At 39.4% G+C, this 18,791-nt stretch overlaps 1 protein-coding gene across 1 annotated transcript in view; it reads left to right on the forward strand.

Moving 5' to 3' along the window:
- KCNQ5 (potassium voltage-gated channel subfamily Q member 5) overlaps positions 1 to 13,860 on the forward strand; it is a 713,228-nt gene extending 699,368 nt beyond the window's left edge. The window contains 2 exon segments of the mRNA XM_044003672.1: positions 4,810 to 4,936; positions 7,945 to 13,860. Of these exon segments, the coding sequence (XP_043859607.1) occupies positions 4,810 to 4,936; positions 7,945 to 8,904 (1,087 nt within the window). The 3' untranslated portion in view covers positions 8,905 to 13,860.
- The last annotated feature ends 4,931 nt before the right edge of the window (positions 13,861 to 18,791 follow it).

Consider the following 18,791-nt stretch of genomic DNA (forward strand, 5'->3'; position numbering starts at 1 on the left):
TACAAACAAGAACCAAGTCATATACAGGGTTTCCCAAAAGTATTGGTATAGTTTTAATCTTTTAATAACAGAAAGCTGGACTAAAACTTTTAGGACACTGTGTATTTCTTGCATAACTTCCTACATATACAGATACATAAAAGAAGCATGATACTAGACACATAACATACTTTTTTTTCATTTTTTTTGGTGAGGCAATTGGGGTTAAGTGACTTGCCCTGGGTCACACAGCTAGTAAGTGTTGTGTCTAAGGCCAAATTTGAACTCAGGTCCTCCTGAATCCAGGGCCAGTGCTCTATCCACTGTGCCACCTAGCTGCCCCATAACATACTTTTTTTTTTTGGTGATTTTTTTAAAAAATAAAAGTATTTGATTATTTTCCAGAATAACATACTTTTGGGGGGGGGTAAGGCAATTGGGGTTAAGTGACTTGCCCAGGGTCACACAGCTAGTAAGTGTTAAGTCTCTGAGGCCGGCTTTGAACTCAGGTCCTCCTGAATCCAAGAATCCTGAATCCTCCTGAATGCCCCAAGGGGGCAGCTGGGTGCCATAGTGGATAGAGCACTGGCCCTGGATTCAGGAGGACCTGAGTTCAAATCCAGCCTCAGACACTTGACACTAGCTGTTGTGACCCTGGGCAAGTCACTTAACCCTCATTGCCCTGCAAAAAAAATAAATAAAAATAAGTAGTTATTGATTAATTCTCTGTATTCATTCAATAATTTGAATATTTATCTCTTACTGTGTAAGAGAAGAAGGGCAGCCAAGTGGCACAGTAGATAGAGTGCAGAGCCTGGAGTCAGAAAGACTCATCATCCTGGATGGGACAGCTAGGTGGCCCAGTGGATAAAGCACTGGCCCTTGACACTTAGGAGCTGTGTGACCCTGGGCAAGTCACTTAACCCCAATTGCCTCACACACAAAAAAAAACAAAAACAACAACACACACACACCTTGTGAGGTAGGTACTACAGGTATTATCAGCTGTATTTTACATATGAGGAAAATGAGGCTCAGAGAGGCTAACCCATGATCACACAACCAGGAAGTATTGGAAGTAAGATTTAATCTCAGCCTTCAAAACTCCAAAGCCAGCACTCTATGCCTCCATGCAAAAAGACATTATCTCCCCCCCCCCCCAAAAAAAAAAAAGAAAAGAAAAAGGGGCAGCTGGGTGGTGCGGTGGATAGAGCACTGGCCCTGGAGCCAGGAGGACCTGAGTTCAAATCCAGCCTCAGACACTTGACACATACTAGCTGTGTGACCCTATGTAAGTCACTTAACCCCAATTGCCTGATAAAAAAAAAGGATACTATCTGCCCTTAAGGAGATTATGGCCCAGTCACTATTTTAATTCTTCACTTTTCTTTGCCCCTGGATAAATAAATCATTTCAAGCCTTTCTTTAAAAAGAACTTGCTGGGGGGCAGCTAGGTGGCGCAGTGAATAAAGCACTGGCCCTGGATTCAGGAGTACCTGAGTTCAAATCTGACCTCAGACACTTGACATTTACTTGCTGTGTGACCCTGGGCAAGTCACTTAACCCCCATTGCCCCACCAAAAAAAAAAAAAAAAAGAACTTGCTGGGGCAGCTGGGTGGAGCAGTGGATAAAGCACCAGCCCTGGATTCAGGATGACCTGAGTTCAAATCTGTCCTCAGACATTTGACACTTACTAGCTGTGTGACCCTGAGCAAGTCACTTAACCCCCATTGCCCCACCAAAAAAAAAAAAAAGAACTTGCTGGGGCAGCTGGGTGGAGCAGTGGATAAAGTACCAGCCCTGGATTCAGGATGACCTGAGTTCAAATCTGACCTCAGACATTTGACACTTACTAGCTGTGTGACCCTGAGCAAATCACTTAACCCTTATTGCCCCATTAAAAAAAAACAAAAATAAAAAAAGGACTTGCTGAAAATAAATAGATATATAGATAATATAGAATAATTAATAGATAAAATAGATAAAAGGATTTGCTGTATAGCCCCCTGTCATTCTATTGAAATTTATATCAAATTTATATTATATTTAAATGTATGTTAAAGAAATTTATATTGAAATTGTTTCTACTGTAAAAAGGAGGAGAAAGCCTTGATGGCACTGAATCATTTCTTTCTGTCACTAGCTCATACAAAAACACACGTAACTTGCCTTTTCTAAATTAGAAAACAATTATTACCAAAATTTTGATAACCTTTTTTTAAGGGCATTTCTGAAAATAACAGTTAGAGGGATCTGTGACCTCATTAGTGAGGACAGTCTTCCCTCTACTGGCAACCCATAAAACACAAAAACAATGATGATGGCAATGGTGATCACGCATCTTTTTGTAGTTTTTTAAGGCTTCCAAAGTACTTTTCATCAAAAATCATCCTGTATGGTGCAGCTAGGTGGTGCAGTGGATAGAGCATCAGCCCTGAAGTCAGGAGGACCTGAGTTCAAATCCAGCCTCAGACACTTAACACTTACTAGCTATGTGACCCTGGGCAAGTCACTTAACCCCAAATGCCTCACCAAAAAAAAAAATCATTCTGTAGGATAGATGGAGCAAAGATTAACATCTTTAACACAAAAAAATACAGTTTACTTTATGGCAGCTTTCCACCACATCCCCACAAATTATTTTTGTTGTTGTCATTCCTATGATTTCATTATCATAGAAAACTCCTGGTATGAAAATTCTATGCAAGTAATCAACAATTTTGGGGAAGAGGCACTCAGGTTCAAGTGACTTCCTTGCTCAGGGTCACAGAGTAAGATTTGAAATCAGGTCCTCCTGACTTCAGGGTTGGTATTTTATCCACTGGCCACCTAGCTGCCCAAGTAATCAGTGATTTAAAGTCTTCATTGCCAGAGGCACTAAAAGGTTAAATGACTTGCTCCTGATTATATAGCTAGGAAGTATAAGTGGCAAGGCTTGAACACAGGTCTCTTGACTTAGGCTAGTTGTCTATCCACTGAACCATGCCACCTTTCATGAATATATACATATATGTATATGTGTGTATATATATACACATATGTGTATATGCGTGTGTGTATACATGTGTGTGTATATATACATGTGTGTGTGTGTGTACATATAGTTGTTTTTTGATTGTGTCCAACTCCATTACCCCATTTGGGGTTTTCCTGGCAAAGATACTGAAGTGGTTTGCCATTTCCTTCTCCAGCTTATTTTACAGATGAAGAAACTGAGGCAAAGAAGGTTAAATGACTTTCTCAGACACAGCTAGTATTTGAGGCCAAATTTGAACTCACAAAGATAAGTGTTCCTGACTCCAGGTCCAGGACTGTATCCACTGTACCACCTAGGCTGAGTTAAAAGAGACAAATTTAGAATCATAATTTAGAGCTGGAAAGGACCTGAGAAGTCCAACTGTCCCATTGTACAAATGAGAAAACTAAGACCAAGAGAGATTAAGTGACTCATCAGACATCTCAAAGCAAATAAGTGTCCAAGGTATAATTTGAATCCAAGTCTTGCTCTCAGTCCAGCACTATAACCACTGCACCAACTTAAGCTGGTTCTGAATTCTGTCCTGGTAAGAACACAAATTATTGTGTTCAATTCTGGGCCCCACTTTTCAGAAGAGGTATAGTCAATCTGAAGTTCATTCAGAAGAGGATGAACAGGATGGTGAGAAAATTTAAACACATACTATAGGAGTACCAATCAAAGAGAAGACACAGGTCAGAGAGTGGGAAACATAGGGGCATTCTGCAATTATTTCAAGTGTTGTCATATAGAAGAAGGTTCAGATTTATTCTACTTGGTCCCAAAGAGAAGGACTAGGAGCAATGGATAAAAGTTGAAAAAAGAGACAAAATTAGGGTCGATGGCAGGAAAGATTGCATAACGATTATAACTGTCCAAAAGTGGAATGAGCCTCATCAGCTAGTGGGTTATCCTGTTTTGAAGATCTTCAAGCAGAAGTTGGCTGACCAACTGTTGGTGGGATGCTTGCTTATAAATGGGCTAATGACCTTAGAAATTTCTCCAGCTCTTAGAATCTGGGACTCTGGGACTCTGCATTTGTTATCTGAGAATCAATCTAGCCAAATTTGGAAAGCTCTGTCACTAAATGCTGGCCACCAGGTAATGAGTTTTTTGTTTTGTTTTGTTTAGGTTTTTTTTGTGAGGAGGGAGTATGGTTTGGCCACAACAAGTCAAGGAAGAGTGTCTTTAGCAGGAAAAGGTTATGGTCTGGTGAAAGAAAGAAAGAAAGAAAGAAAGAAAGAAAGAAAGAAAGAAAGAAAGAAAGAAAGAAAGAAAGAAAGAAAGAAAGAAAGAAAGAAAGAAAGAAAGAAAGAAAGAAAGAAAGAAAGAAAGAAAGAAAGAAAGAGAGAAAGAGAGAAAGAGAGAAAGAGAGAAAGAGAGAAAGAGAGAAAGAGAGAAAGAGAGAAAGAGAGAAAGAGAGAAAGAGAGAAAGAGAGAAAGAGAGAAAGAGAGAGAAAGGAAGGAAGAGAGAAAGAGAGAGAGAAAGGAAGGAAGGAAGGAAAGAAGGAAGGGGAGAAAGAGAGAGAGAGAGAAAGAAAGGGAGAGGAAAGAAGGAAGGAAGGAAGCAGAGGAGGAAAGGAAGAAAGGAGAAAAAAGAGAAGAAAAAGGGTGTCTTTATATAAGTGAGTAAAATCATACATCTCTTGGAGTAAGTACCAACAAGAACAAGGTCAAACTTTTTAAAAAATCATTTTCAACATATGTTTAAATGACTGTATTTTCCTTTTCTTTTCAAATTATTTCCCCCACCAGACTGTTTCAAGGTCTCTTTCATTAGAAGCCATACTCATTTTGATTTTGTTCTCAACAGCGTTGATCAAATTCTTGGAAAAGGGCAAATCACATCAGATAAGAAGAGCCGAGAGAAAAACACCGCAGAGCTGGAAACCACGGATGACCTCAGCATGCTAGGCCGTGTGGTCAAGGTTGAGAAACAGGTATTGTTTCAGCTAGACCTGGCAGCTGTGTGGCCTTCCCTTTGTGTTATCTATCTGGCTTGATCATAGGAGGTCAGGTATACTTCAGGTAATCCATATCCAGTAAGAAAGATAAAACCCAGCAGGAATAAAATGGGAATATATATTAGATCTATGCATAATATTTTTCTAGGATATATACAAATAAAAAATATAAAAGTTCACTGCAATGATTACAATAATTTGAGCTGGAAACAATTAACTGCAAGTTTTTATTTTTGAAAGAAAAAGACCTGCTTTCTTCTGTTCCAGTTTCTACTAGCTTGGTTGAATTTATTATTATACTTTTTTTTAATAAAGGAAATCATATTTTAATTATAAATGCACAGCTAGTAGAAAAATTCTCAGACTAAATAGAAGGGCAGCTAGGTGGCGCAGTGGATAAAGCACCGGCCCTGAATTCAGGAGGACTTGAGTTCAAATCCAGCCTCAGACACTTGACACTTACTAGCTGTGTGACCCTGGGCAAATCACTTAACCCTCATTGCCCTGCCCCCCCCAAAAAATTAAGTAGAATTGCCTGAATAATAACAATTAATAACTCACATTAGAATAGGGATTTAAGGGGTTTTTTCAATGTATTTCCTACAGCCACCCTGTAAGGTAAATATTGAAAGTATTATCCATATTTTACTGATAAGTAAACTAAAATATGTGAATTGACTTGCTAAATGACATTCAGCTATTAAATGGAAGATCAATATCTGAAAAAAGGCTTCCAGATTTTAAATCCAGCATCCTTTTCACTATACCATGTAATTGTCCTTTACTTCTCATTATGCATACATATATATATATATATATATATTTTTTTTTTTTTTTTTTTTTGGTGAGGCAATCCGGGTTAAGTGACTTGCCCAGGGTCACACAGCTAGTAAGTGTCAAGTGTCTGAGGCTGGATTTGAACTCAGGTCCTCCTGACTCCAAGCCAGTACTCTATCCACTGTACCACCCAGCTGCGTTTAATTTTGAATTCTAGAAATGTCAGCATTTTAAATTTTATCTCCATTTGTCATATAACTCTTGGGTGATTCTGGGATGAGTCTCTGCTCTCAGGGAGCAATTCTGTTGGAGAATTCTCCTAAATTAAGTTCCTTTTAATTCAATAAACATTGATTAAGAACATACTAGATGCCAGGGAGAGTAAAAAAAATGCCAAAATTAATACAAATAGTAATAATAATTGACATCTCTAAAGTTCTTTTGAGTTTTCAAAGTATTTTGCATATGTAATCCCATATGAGCCATACAACCACCTTGTCGGTATTGTAGGCATTATCAATTGTATTTTCAGGAAGAATACTACCTCAGAGAAACTAAGTGACCTGCCCATGATCACACAACCAGGAAGTATCTGATGTAAATTTCGAACTTCTATATAGCAATTCCTACACTCTATAGGAAAATTCTCCCATAGAATATAAGCTCTTTGAGGGCAGAGACTGTTCTGATTTGTTTTTTGCTTTTATCCCCACAATCTAGAACAGTACCTGACAGCACAGTAGGTGTTTAATAAACGCTAATTGAATTAAATTGGAAGGCCATGTGATTCGATGGGATGAGTCCTCAAATGAGAATCAAAGGAACTGGGTTAAAATCCTGGCTCTTCTAGGATTACTACCTGTATGACACTGTGCAAACCCTAGAAGGGTAAGAATTTAAGAATGCCTTGAAAGACCACGTTGTGTCAGTTGGCACAGTGCATTTACACATATTAGAGATAGAAGGATGAAATTTTTATTGAAGACTTGTATGAATTGATGTAAAGTGAAGTGAGCAGAACCAGGAGAACAATTTACACAGTAATAACAATATTGTAGAGATAATCAACTTTGAAAGACTTAGGAACTCTGATAAACTCTGATAAACAAAAAAACCCAACTACAATTCCAAAGGACTCACTGACTATGTCATCAACCTCCAGATAAAATTTCTAATGGATATAGGGTACAGATTGAAACATATTTTCTTTTCTTTTTTAGTGAGGCAATTGGGGTTAAGTGACTTGCCCAGGGTCACACAGCTAGTAAGTGTTAAGTGTCTGAGGCTGGATTTGAACTCAGGTACTCCTGAATCCAGGGCCGGTGCTCTATCCACTGCGCCACCTAGCTGCCCCTCTTTTTTTCTTTTGACATGCATGGCTAATGCAGAAATTTGTTTTGTGTGATTACATACTTATGATGGGCTTTATTTTTCTTCCCTTCTCAATGAATGAGAGAGGGAAAGAAGAAAATTTAAAACTAAAAATAAAATTGAATTTTTTTGTAAAAAGTAAAATTAAAATATTTGCTTGTAATTATATTTAAAGTACAGGGTGAGCCAAAAATCACGAAGGGGTTTCAGTATTTAATAACTACTTGTATTCTTTTGGCTTTAATTTACAATACCATAGCATCATATACAGTAAACATAGGAAATGAATTTATATTACATGTGAAAACTCAAATCTCATAAATGGTGAATAAATAAAGAAAAAATCATTTTCAAATAGCTATTAAAACATCATGATGGTTTTTGCTTTTATCCCCAGAATCTAGAACTTTTGGCCCAGCCTGTATATATGTACAGGTAGGAGAAATTACAGTAAATTATAGTAAAATTATAAAAAATCATTAAAAAAAAAATAAATTCCTGTGTCAGATCATACAATTGACATTCCTGTTCCATCTTTTGTTTTTTGTTTTTTGTTTTTAGTTTCTTCAACTATAAATTAAGGGGGCAGGGGCAGCCAGGTGGTGCAGTGGATAAAGTGCTGGCCCTGGATTCAGGAGGAGCTGAGTTCAAATTCAGCCTCAGACATTTGACACTTACTAGCTGACCCTGGGCAAGTCACTTAACCCTCATTGCCCCACAAAAAAACCCAAAAAACAAAAAACTATAAGGGATTTGCCACAAGGACCTTTCTCATCCTAAATCTACAATCCCATAATGACATGTATACTCACATGTACCATTTTTCCACTTTCTAGGTACAGTCTATAGAATCAAAACTGGATTGCCTACTAGACATATATCAACAGGTCCTAAGGAAAGGCTCTGCGTCAGCCCTGACTTTGGCTTCATTTCAAATTCCACCTTTTGAATGTGAACAAACATCCGATTATCAAAGTCCTGTGGACAGCAAAGATCTGCCCAGTTCCGCACAAAATAGTGGCTGCTTATCCAGGTCAGCCAGTGCCAACATCTCTCGAGGCCTGCAGTTTATACTTACACCAAATGAGTTCAGCACTCAGACTTTCTACGCTCTCAGCCCAACTATGCATAGCCAAGCAACACCGGTGCCAATGAGTCAAAGCGATGGACCAGCAATGGTGGTCACCAACAACATTACAAACCAAATACACCAGGTGACCAAGCCGGTGGCCCCAACTACCTTACAGATCCCCCCTCTCCCAGCCCTCAAACATATCCCCAAACCTGAGCCCATACAGATTAGCCCTGCTACCGTGCAGGAGAGTATTTCTGATGTCACTGCCTGCCTTGTTGCCTCAAAGGAAAGTGTTCCAACTATACAGTCAAATCCAATCAAGGATCGGTCCCTGAGAAAAAGCTTTGACATGGGAGGAGAGACCTTGCTGTCTGTTCGCCCTACAGTGCAGAAGGATTTGGGCAAATCATTATCTGTACAAAACCTAATCAGATCGACGGAAGAACTTAATGTGCAGCTTTCCGGGAGTGACTCTGGGGGCTCCAGAGGAAGCCAAGAGTTTTATCCCAAATGGAGAGAGTCCACTTTATTTATAACTGATGAAGAAGTGGGCCTAGAAGAGACAGAAACTGAGACTTTGGATAGCATTTCTCAGCCTGCCAAGGAAACATCTTTCCCTTCTGACTCTCTCAGGACTGGAATGTCAAGATCATCTCAAAGCATTTGTAAGGCAGGGGAAAGTCCAGATGTACTCAGCTTGCCTCACGTCAAACTTAAATAATTTCTTGATTTTCTTTCTAGGCTTAGCACTTCCTTTAGCCATACATATCATTGCATGAACTATTTTGAAAGCCCTTTTTAAAAGATAAAATAATGAGAATCAGGAAGAATAAGAAAGGCAGTTTAAGAGCCCATTATCTTCTAATTGCATGAAAATGCATGTTTCAGAGATGGCTGAAATTCCAAGGTATACCTACATTAACCCATTCATTTAATAATAAGGTAACAGAGGTTAAAATCCTGAGGGGAAAAAAAATCTTACACAGCTAATGCTATGGGCTAGACAAAACAAAAATTTGAGCATTTACAAAAATTAATATTGTATTTTGAAAGTATGGAAGTAAACATCTTCAAATTTAAGGCACTTTTGCTTCATGGTTAAATACAAAAATGTTATTTTCAAAACTGGGCCATTGTGTATGTTTATAACCCAAAAGACTGTTTCCAGCTACTGGCAAGATACCAAGAAAAGCATATGCAGGAATATTAGAAATGGCTACCATTGCAAGACATGTCAGGTCATTTCTAGGCCATCATTTATCCCTTAATGTAGTTTAGAATGTTGATTTCTGTAATTCTGGGGTGACTTAGTATTGCGATAAATGAGTTTATACCCCACTTCAGGTTCTTTGCCCTAAGAATAGTCTTTTTCTATGAAATGTGCAAATAAAAAGGTTCAGGACCAGTTAGCAAAGCAAACTGACCCAGTGATTGGGGATATCAGGTTTAGTGAAAGAAAGCTCTTCCTTGATAATTGAATCAACTGTGGCCAACCCAATTGATTGATTCCAGGATTTGGGCTGTAGCAACAACTGGCTTCTTTCTGCACAATCAACCCACTCAACCATGGGATAACCCAGACTGGCCAGGAAGACGGCCAAAGTTAACTGATCTGACTGCTACACAGTCCAGCTATTTCAATCATGGGGACACAGCCTCCTGCCAAGTCATGCCAATGCTGTTTTTAAATTCTTCTGAGACTAATGTGTTTTAACATCAGGGTCTATAAGGAAATGGGAGATAGTACCTATTGTTCCTCCTCTCCCAAAGGGCCTGTTTCTTTCCCACAAAACTGACAGTGGTATCACACACACACATACACACACACACACACACACACAGGAGATAGAGAATTTAGTGGGGCCTGAAGTAAAACAAGAGGTGAATAAAATGAAAAGAAACAACCAGGAAAGGTGAAAATAGTGGCTTGATGGGGGGGGGGGGGATCCAAAAGGAGGAGTTAGCAAAACAAAACAAACCAATGAAAAATATATAGCAAAAGCAAATCAAAAGGATAAAAGAGCGGTGTTACTTGAGAATTCTTACATTTTTCCAATATTTGATGGGTTCGACATGCAGATCATTCCCCCCTCCATATCTTTTGTAGAGGGGGACTAGGTCTCCTCTCACCAAAATAGAAGTGCAGTGGCCATTAAAGGGCTCCATCTCAATTCATATGGACACACGATTTAACCTACTCCATTTTTCCAGCATGGCCTGGTTAGTTTGCCCCACTGTCAGGCACCAATATGGTGGGCCCCTGACATGATTGGGATACCAGATCAGCTTAATGCATTGCAGTAATCCACCAGCTTCAATCTACCCAACTGCGAGGATTATAAGTATGCATGACTACTTTGGGCTCAAATCATTCCCTTTTCATAGAAAAAAAAAAGTGAGATCATTTGGAAGCCTCTTCATTGTTGAATATTCCTAGTTGCCTTTCTTCAATGCCCAGAGAATAATTTGCTCTAATGGGGAGGGGGGGGGCAATGTACATTCTCCATATAAATGTCTAAATGCAAGCTGCCTCAATGTTTTATACACTAAGGAAAAGTTTGTGTAATGTACAAGAATGCCACCATGAACCTGGGAGCTTGGATCCTCTGCTGTGAAAATTCAGTCCAAAATCTGCCCGGGGGGGGGGGGGGCAGCTAGGTGGCACAGTGGATAAAGCACTGGCCTTGGATTCAGGAGGACCTGCATTCAAATCCAGCCTCAGACACTTGACACTAGCTGTGTGACCCTGAGCAAGTCACTTAACCTTCATTGCCCTGCCCCCCCCAAAATAAAATCATCCAGGACTAGAAGGGTCTAAGAATCAAAATACATAATGCAACAGAAACCCAGCAAAGAGTCTAAAGGGAAAGTAAAGATGAGAAAGCCATTTTATCAGAGCAAAAGAGCCCTTTTCTCAGTAACAGAAAGAAAGCATTCATTACCTGTGGGAAACCAGTGTAATAAGGCACCCAGAGTAACAGGAGGAATCCCAGACCATCTATCCCAACTAAATTCAAAGGGCAAGGAAAAGAGGTATTGCTAAGAGCATCCCAATATGGAAGCTGGACTAAGTCTACTTCCAGCCACATATGCACTCAGAAATAGGTTCTGCTTTGGCCTCTCCAGACTGCAGTTAATTCCATCAATCAACGTTTCCCTTTGACAGTCACTGTATATGGCAGCCAAGGGCTCAGAGCACTAGTGGAAGAGGGTAGGCCAGTGGCCAGAGGGAACATAAATGGATTGTCCTCAGACTGTGTCTAAGATTTTTTTTTTCCATAAAATTCTTAGATGCCCTGTAACCAATATGTGTGTTTCACAGATAATAGCAAATTAGGCTTTCTTACCTAGCCCCTTCACCTCTTTCTCTCACTTAGTTTTTTCAGTTTCAAGACCTGCTCATAGACCTCCTGTCCTTATTTCACTTCTAAACCCCACCCCCATTCAGCTTAACTACTAGGCTAACCAAGCCAGATCTCTGCCCTACCTTCAGCCTCACATATGGGCTCTCAATATTAATGGAGTTATTAACAAATAAACAATTAGCAAATATTAATGGATAGGAGGGGGGAAATAGGAGACACAACTTTCAGGTAGCACTGATTTCTGGACAATCTGTCCTGGATCAAACCCCCACTGGCAGCAAGAATTCTGAATGTATGGGGACATCTACCTAGGCCTCGGGTTTGGCACAATTTGACCATAGGTGTGCATAGTGTTGAAGCCAGGTGTGCCGGCACATCTAGCCTATAATCTGTACATGCCTATGAATTTAACCCTAGGGCCAGACCTGGTTAGAATTTAAAATTCATTTAAGAAAAAATAAAAAAAATCACTTGTCCCAGCAGTCTTAATCATGGCTAAGCTCTGTAAACTGTATTGTGAAGAACTTGAACTGTTTACTTTGAATATGTGATCACCGCTGCCTCCATCTTTCTTTTTACACGAGAATTATTGGATATTACATGACAGATTTATTATGTGAAAGTATATGCATTCTGTAGGATTGTATATAATGTATTGCTGTCCATGGATCCTATGGGAAATGGGTGATGGTCCCAGATTTATACTGGGACAAATTCCAGTTGGAAAATTCCACAGGGTCTCTTGAAGCACAATTAGCCAAGCACTGAGTAACCATTTGACTTTTTCTAAATTTGAATTTTCCTACTTTCTTTTATGTGTCCATCTGGACATGATAATATCTGATCACAAACACTACTTTTGTGTAGTTGACCAAGGTTTTCAAACATTTCAGATCTCTCACAGGAGATCTGGTCCATCTGGACCAATTGGCAGTTTTCAAATAGTGTTCAAACCAACTTTATCAAGCTTTTGAGGCTTTGTTTTTGCTTGTGTTTTAAGGTGCCTTCCTCATTTCCCTTTTGATTCCCACAGAGGTCAGAGAGTTCTAAATCTACAGATAGGAGAAAGTGAATGGAAAGGAGAAACTTGGGCTTACAGAGCCCAATTCTCTGGTTAGTTAGTGAGGAAGAACTGTGACTTATGGTGAGAACTGGGCAGAGGGCAGCTAAACTAATGAGTTTACCCTTAGGCCTTCCTTTCATTTAACAGGAACAAGAAAGGGTTATTCACATTAATTTATCTCACAAAAGTTGGTATTTTCGCCTTAAATAACATGCTTGTGTTCTCTTAAGAGTAACTTAATTTATTTAATATAATTGTGTGCACTTCAATGAGCATTTCTAAAATTCATGTATGACAATGGAATTGTCTTTTTCTCAAGAACAAATAAATCAGGAATATCACAACCGATTCAGGTGACTGTTGAAATCTAGTTGCCTCTTTCACTATCATTTAAGGGTCAAGATTACTTTGCTTTTTTTAATGGAAGGATTTAAAGATATCTCTACAATCATTTTGACAAGGTTTTTCTGCTGAATTGGCTGGATGGTTGGTTAAATTCACTGATTATTTCAATCTAACTACACTTCTTTGTTTTTAATACTGTCTCTCTCTATATCACCTGTGGGCAACTCCATCTCACTCAATTCCACTATGGTTGATCAGAGAGCTCTGATCTATCCTACTTCTGACCCGGATGATACATTCTTCCTTAGGCAACTTAGTGCCCCATCTCTACACCAGGACTTATCTTACTAATGTAGAACTTAGTGTGGTCACCTACCTCATAGCAGCTCAGAACTCAAGAAATCTACAAAGCTCAGCCTCCCTGGGTTGCAGGCCACCATGCGTCTTAAAGAATATTGTCTGGGGGCAGCTAAGTGGCGCAGTGGATAAAGCACTGGCCCTGGATTCAGGAGGACCTGAGTTCAAATCTGAGCCTCAGACACTTGGAGAACCAGCCTTGGAATCAGGACAACCTGGGCTCAAGTCCTCTTGTGTGACTATGGAAAAGTAACAATCTCTCAGAGACAAAGCTCTAAGACTATAAATCACAGAAGAATAGCCACTCCGCATTCAAAGAGAGTCTCTGCACAGAGATAAAAATCACAGTTCTCCCTCCAATCCTCAACAAAAACAGTCAATTCACTAAGTATTTGGTGGTCATGAAAGTATTTTTAAGGCAGGGACTTTTATTTTGGAGCAAAACTGTATTAGTTTAAACGTAATCGCACTTTATTTACCAACTGTTAAGTAGTCTACTTTGAAATTCTTCGTGGCAATAGTATCTGCTGAGCATATGAACCAACCATTAGGTCTTTTTTTTTTGCTTCTGGGCAATGAGGGTTAAGTGACTTGCCCAGGGTCACACAGCTAGTAAGAGTCAAGTGTCTGAGGCTGGATTTGAATTCAGGTCCTCCTGACTCCAGGGCCGGTGCTCTATCCACTGCGCCACCTAGCTGCCCCCCATTAGGTTTTAAATGCCTTCCAACTACCCATTTATGCTTCCCTAATTTCTCTCCTCCCCCAAAGTCCCCAACACTGCACCTAACAGGTAGCAAAGTGCCTTTAGCTTAGTCTGGGGGTCAGTTAGGTGGTGCAGTGGATAAAGCACCGGCTCTGGATTCAGGAAGACCTGAGTTCAAATCCAGCCTCAGACAGTTGACACTCACTAGCTGTATGAACCTCGGCAAGTCAGTTAATCCTCATTGCCCTGAAAAAAAAAAGATGCTTTATCTGGTAGCTAAGCACCACCTGTTTATAGAATTAAAGAACTTGGGGGTGACTAGGTGGCGCAGTGGATAAAGCACCGGCCCTGGATTCAGGAGTACCTGAGTTCAAATTCAGCCTCAGATACTTGACGCTTAATAGCTGTGTGACCCCGGACAAGTCACTTAACCCCCATTGTCCCGCAAAAAAAAAAAAGAAATTAAAGAACTTAATGTTAGGAAACATGGTTTAGAGCAAAGTACTAAAGATATAAAGCCAAAATGCCTGGATTCATTCACATCCTGGTTTATTAACACAGAGATATTAATTAATGCCATTATTAATACTATACTGACTCTGAAATCACTTTCCAGCTCAAAATCTGTGACCCAATGGAATCTTTATATATTTGTACATTATTGTTTCTTCTATCTAATATCCTTTTCTTCATTGCTACTATAAATGTAGTGATTATTTCAGATTGAACACAGTTCTGCCATAAAATAGAACACATGAGCTGAAAATTCAGATTTATCAGCAACTTAACCAAATGTATCATTCTCATATCCTCAAGTAATAGTAATTATTACTTTGCACTGAAGCAGTGTACTCTGGAAGGATGTATAATAAGCATGAACTAACACCAGTTTCCTCAGCACCCTTAAGATGCAATAATTAGTCTTGTTATCTCCATTTTGTCTTATACCTAGAGGCAACTCTTAAACTGCAAAAATGTATTAGTGGAGAGAGTTTCCTTATACAGCAATTCTCTAAACCAGGGCTTCTTAAACTTTTTCCACTGGCAACCCCTTTTTGCCAGAGAAATTTGTACACGACCACAGGTATATAGGTATATAAAATAGGTATACATAACCTTTTATTGTTGACAAATATTTCATGACACCCAGTTTTTTGACCCCATGTGGGGTCTCAACTCACAGTTTAAGAAGCTTTGCTCGGGGGCAGCTAGGTGGCGCAGAGGATAAAGCACTGGCCCTGGATTCAGGAGGACCTCAGTTCAAATCCAGTCTCAGACACTTGACACTTACTACCTGTGTGATCCTGGGCAAGTCATTTAACCCTCATTGCCCCACAAAACAAAACAAAACAAAGCCCAAAAGTTTCAAAGTTACAAAGTGTTCAATAAAGATGAGAACTGAAAAAAAAAAAAAAACCATCAGATTTAGTGATTAAAATACCATTGAGAGGGGCGGCTAGGTGGCACAGTGGATAGAGCAGCAGCCCTGGATTCAGGAGGACCTGAGTTCAAATCTGACCTCAGACACTTGACACTTACTGACCCTGGGCAAGTCACTTAACCCTCATTGCCCTGGAAGAAGAAGAAGGAGAAGGAGAAGGAGAAGACAAGTTTCCCTCCCTCTCAAGGAACTCATAGTCTACTAGGAAGCATTAGATTTTAATTCCACTTACTTCTATTAAACTCTCTGGATCTCAGTCTCCTCTGTAAGATGAGATTAGAGTAGATGATCTCCAAGTCCCCTTACTATCAGTCACTAGATTGATCTTTTTACACTGCTTGATGGATATTTAAGGAACTTATAGGAAATTCAGTGTGTTTTAGGCACTAAAATAATAGTAATTAGAATTAACATAGTGTTTTAATACACCATTTTTAGGCATTTTTAACTAATATTGTGAGAGTTATGGGGCAGCTAGTTGGTGCAGTGGATAAAGCACTGGCCCTGGATTCAGGAGGACCTGAGTTCAAATCTGGCCTCAGACCCTTGACACTTACTAGCTATGTGACCCTGGGCAAGTCACTTAACCCCAACTGCCTCACAAAAAAAAAAAAAAGAAAGAAAGAAAAAGAAAAAAAAGAGAGTTATGTTGGAGCAGAGAAACAAAGAGGAAATTGTAAGGGGCTAAAATTCTAGCTATACTATCTAAAATCTAATGAGTGGTCACCAATAAATTATAAGCTTTAGCAAGAGTTAGACTTTTAAGCATTTATTAGGGAGAATAAGAATTTGGTAAAAAGAAAGAGAAAGGCCTAAATTTATCTATCTATTAAAGGGAGAGAACACTCCTAGCTCCGCTCTCTGCCAGAGTCCACATGAAAGAGAGCAAGTCAGAGTGCCAGCCTCCCCCTTCTTCCTCTCACAAGCAAACGTCACTTCCTGCCGCCAAAGACACATGGTCTTGCCCTCAGAGACCTTCTCCTCATGGTGGAGCTTTCCTACAGTAAGTCTCCAGCAGGTGGCGTCATTCCAATCTTTACAAAATAATGATCGAGTAGCATCTTTAAACCCCAAAAGGCAGTGGCAGCAGAAAGAGCCAACATTTATATAATACCAACTATGTGCCAGGCACTGTGCTTATCACTTTATAATTATTTTCTAATCTGACCCTCATAACAACTTTGGGGGGTAGATGCTATTGTTTGTTTTGTTTTGTTGTTGTTGGTTTTTGGTTTTAGACTTTTATTTTCCAAATTACATGTAAAAGCAAATTTTGACATCAATTTTTTTTTCAAACTTTGTGTTCCAACTTCTCTTCTTCCCTCCCCTCACACCCCCACCCCAACAACTCAAACAATTCAACATAAATTATACATGAGTGGTCATGGAAAACAATTCTACATTATCTAGGTTGTGAGAGAAAAAAGATAAAAACAAAACTTCATATTAAGGAATCGTCCAAAAGAAATGTATTTCAGTCTGTTTTCGGATACCATCAGTTCTTTCTCTGTAGATAGACTGCAATTTTCCTAGGTTCTTCAGAGTTATATCGGATCATCGCCTTGCTGAAAATAACCACATGCTTCCCAGCAGATCATCTTACACTAATGCTGTTATTTTGTATACAGTACATTTCTCTCTGCTCCAGTTCATGTGGGTCTTTCCAGGTTTTTCTGATAGCAACCTGTTCATCATAATTTTTATATAGTACCTTGAACTTGACAGAGAATTTTCTTCACAATAGCCCAGCAGAGTAGGTACCATCCGTTTTGACATTGTAGTCAATCATCATAACTATTTTCCTCCATCCCATTTCCTTCCAATGATATTTATTCTATTGTCTATCTTATTTTGCCCTAATCCTCTTCAAAAGTCTTTTGCTACTGACTGCCCCCTCCCCTGCTCTACCCTCCCTTCACCTTCATTCACCCTTCCCTCCTTATTGTCTTCCCCTCCTACTTTCCTGTAGGGTTAAATAGATTACTCTGCCCTATTGGGTGTGTGTGTGTGAGAGATATTTCCTCCTTGAGCCCACTCTGATGAGGTTAAAGCTCAAAGGCTAATTCTGTTTTCTAAATTTTTCTTCCTCCCTCCCTCAACTCTCCCTATGTGATGGCGTGAAATCAAGCAATTCAATATATGTCATACATGTGGTGTTATGCAGAACATCTTCACCTTCCTCAAAAGTGTTTTGCTTTTTACAACTCCCTCCCCCAAACTTCTCTTCCCTCCTTCCCCTCTTCTTCCTCCCCCCCACCCAGGTAGATGCTATTATTAATCCCACTTTACAGATAAGAAAACTGAGGCAAACAAATGTTAAGTGACTCACCCAGGGTGACACAGTGTCTAAGGCCACATTTGAACCCAGAAGTGCCTAGAGCACTGAAAGCTTAAAAGACTTGTCTACAGTTATGAAGTCAATAAAATTGAACCCACAGTCCTCCTGACTCTGAGGCTGGCTACCCACAAAACTACACTGTCTCTCAATCCTCTCATTATAAAGGAGGAAGCTGAAGCCCTGAAATATTAGGTGACTTGCCAAGTAGATCTCATGGGTAGTGAGTGGCAGAACTTGGTAAGTGGATGATACCTCAAAATAAATAAATAAATGGTACTGTGGATATCAATTATCACCCAACTTCCTTGAATTTTGCTTGATAGGCAATATGAGCCTCATAGCCTGACAATAAACAAGCTATCTAGAATAGAGGTAGTCCCTGATAAAACTGCAGTGGGCAAGGTCTTTAGGAACACTTCCCCCCTTCTCCTTCTTTGCCTTTTGGAGTCTTAATTCCCTAACAACTTGGGAATATCCCTAGTCAGTCACTCAGGAGGAAAAGGAGTTAAAAATTAAATTAATTTTTTTTTTTTTAGTGAGGCAGTTGGGGTTGACTTGCCCAGGGTCACACAGCTAGTAAGTGTTAAGTGTCTGAGGACAAATTTGAACTCAGGTACTCCTGACTCCGGGGCCGGTGCTCTATCCACTGCACTACCTAGCTGCCCCTAATTTATTTTTTTTTTAATGTTTAAAATAAAAAACAAAAAAAATTCATTAGAAAAAAAATTTGAAACAAAAAAAAGGAGTTGATAAATTCATGGACACTAAGATATTTCAAATTTGATCTGTTTCCCTTGAGGGAAATTTTAAGAGAAAATAAACAAACTTATTATGGTAGCATTGCAGTTCTCAATGGAGGATGGCCTTGTCAGACCTCACACTCAAGCCTGTAACTTCAGCACTGACCCAAGGCACAACATTAGACTGAAATAAACTGTGTGTTACTGGTACCCTTCCCTTTTCCCAGTCAAATTGGCTTTACCATTTTCTATGAAG

This window comes from Dromiciops gliroides, chromosome 4, assembly GCF_019393635.1.
Source record: "Dromiciops gliroides isolate mDroGli1 chromosome 4, mDroGli1.pri, whole genome shotgun sequence".
Lineage (NCBI taxonomy): Eukaryota > Metazoa > Chordata > Mammalia > Microbiotheria > Microbiotheriidae > Dromiciops > Dromiciops gliroides.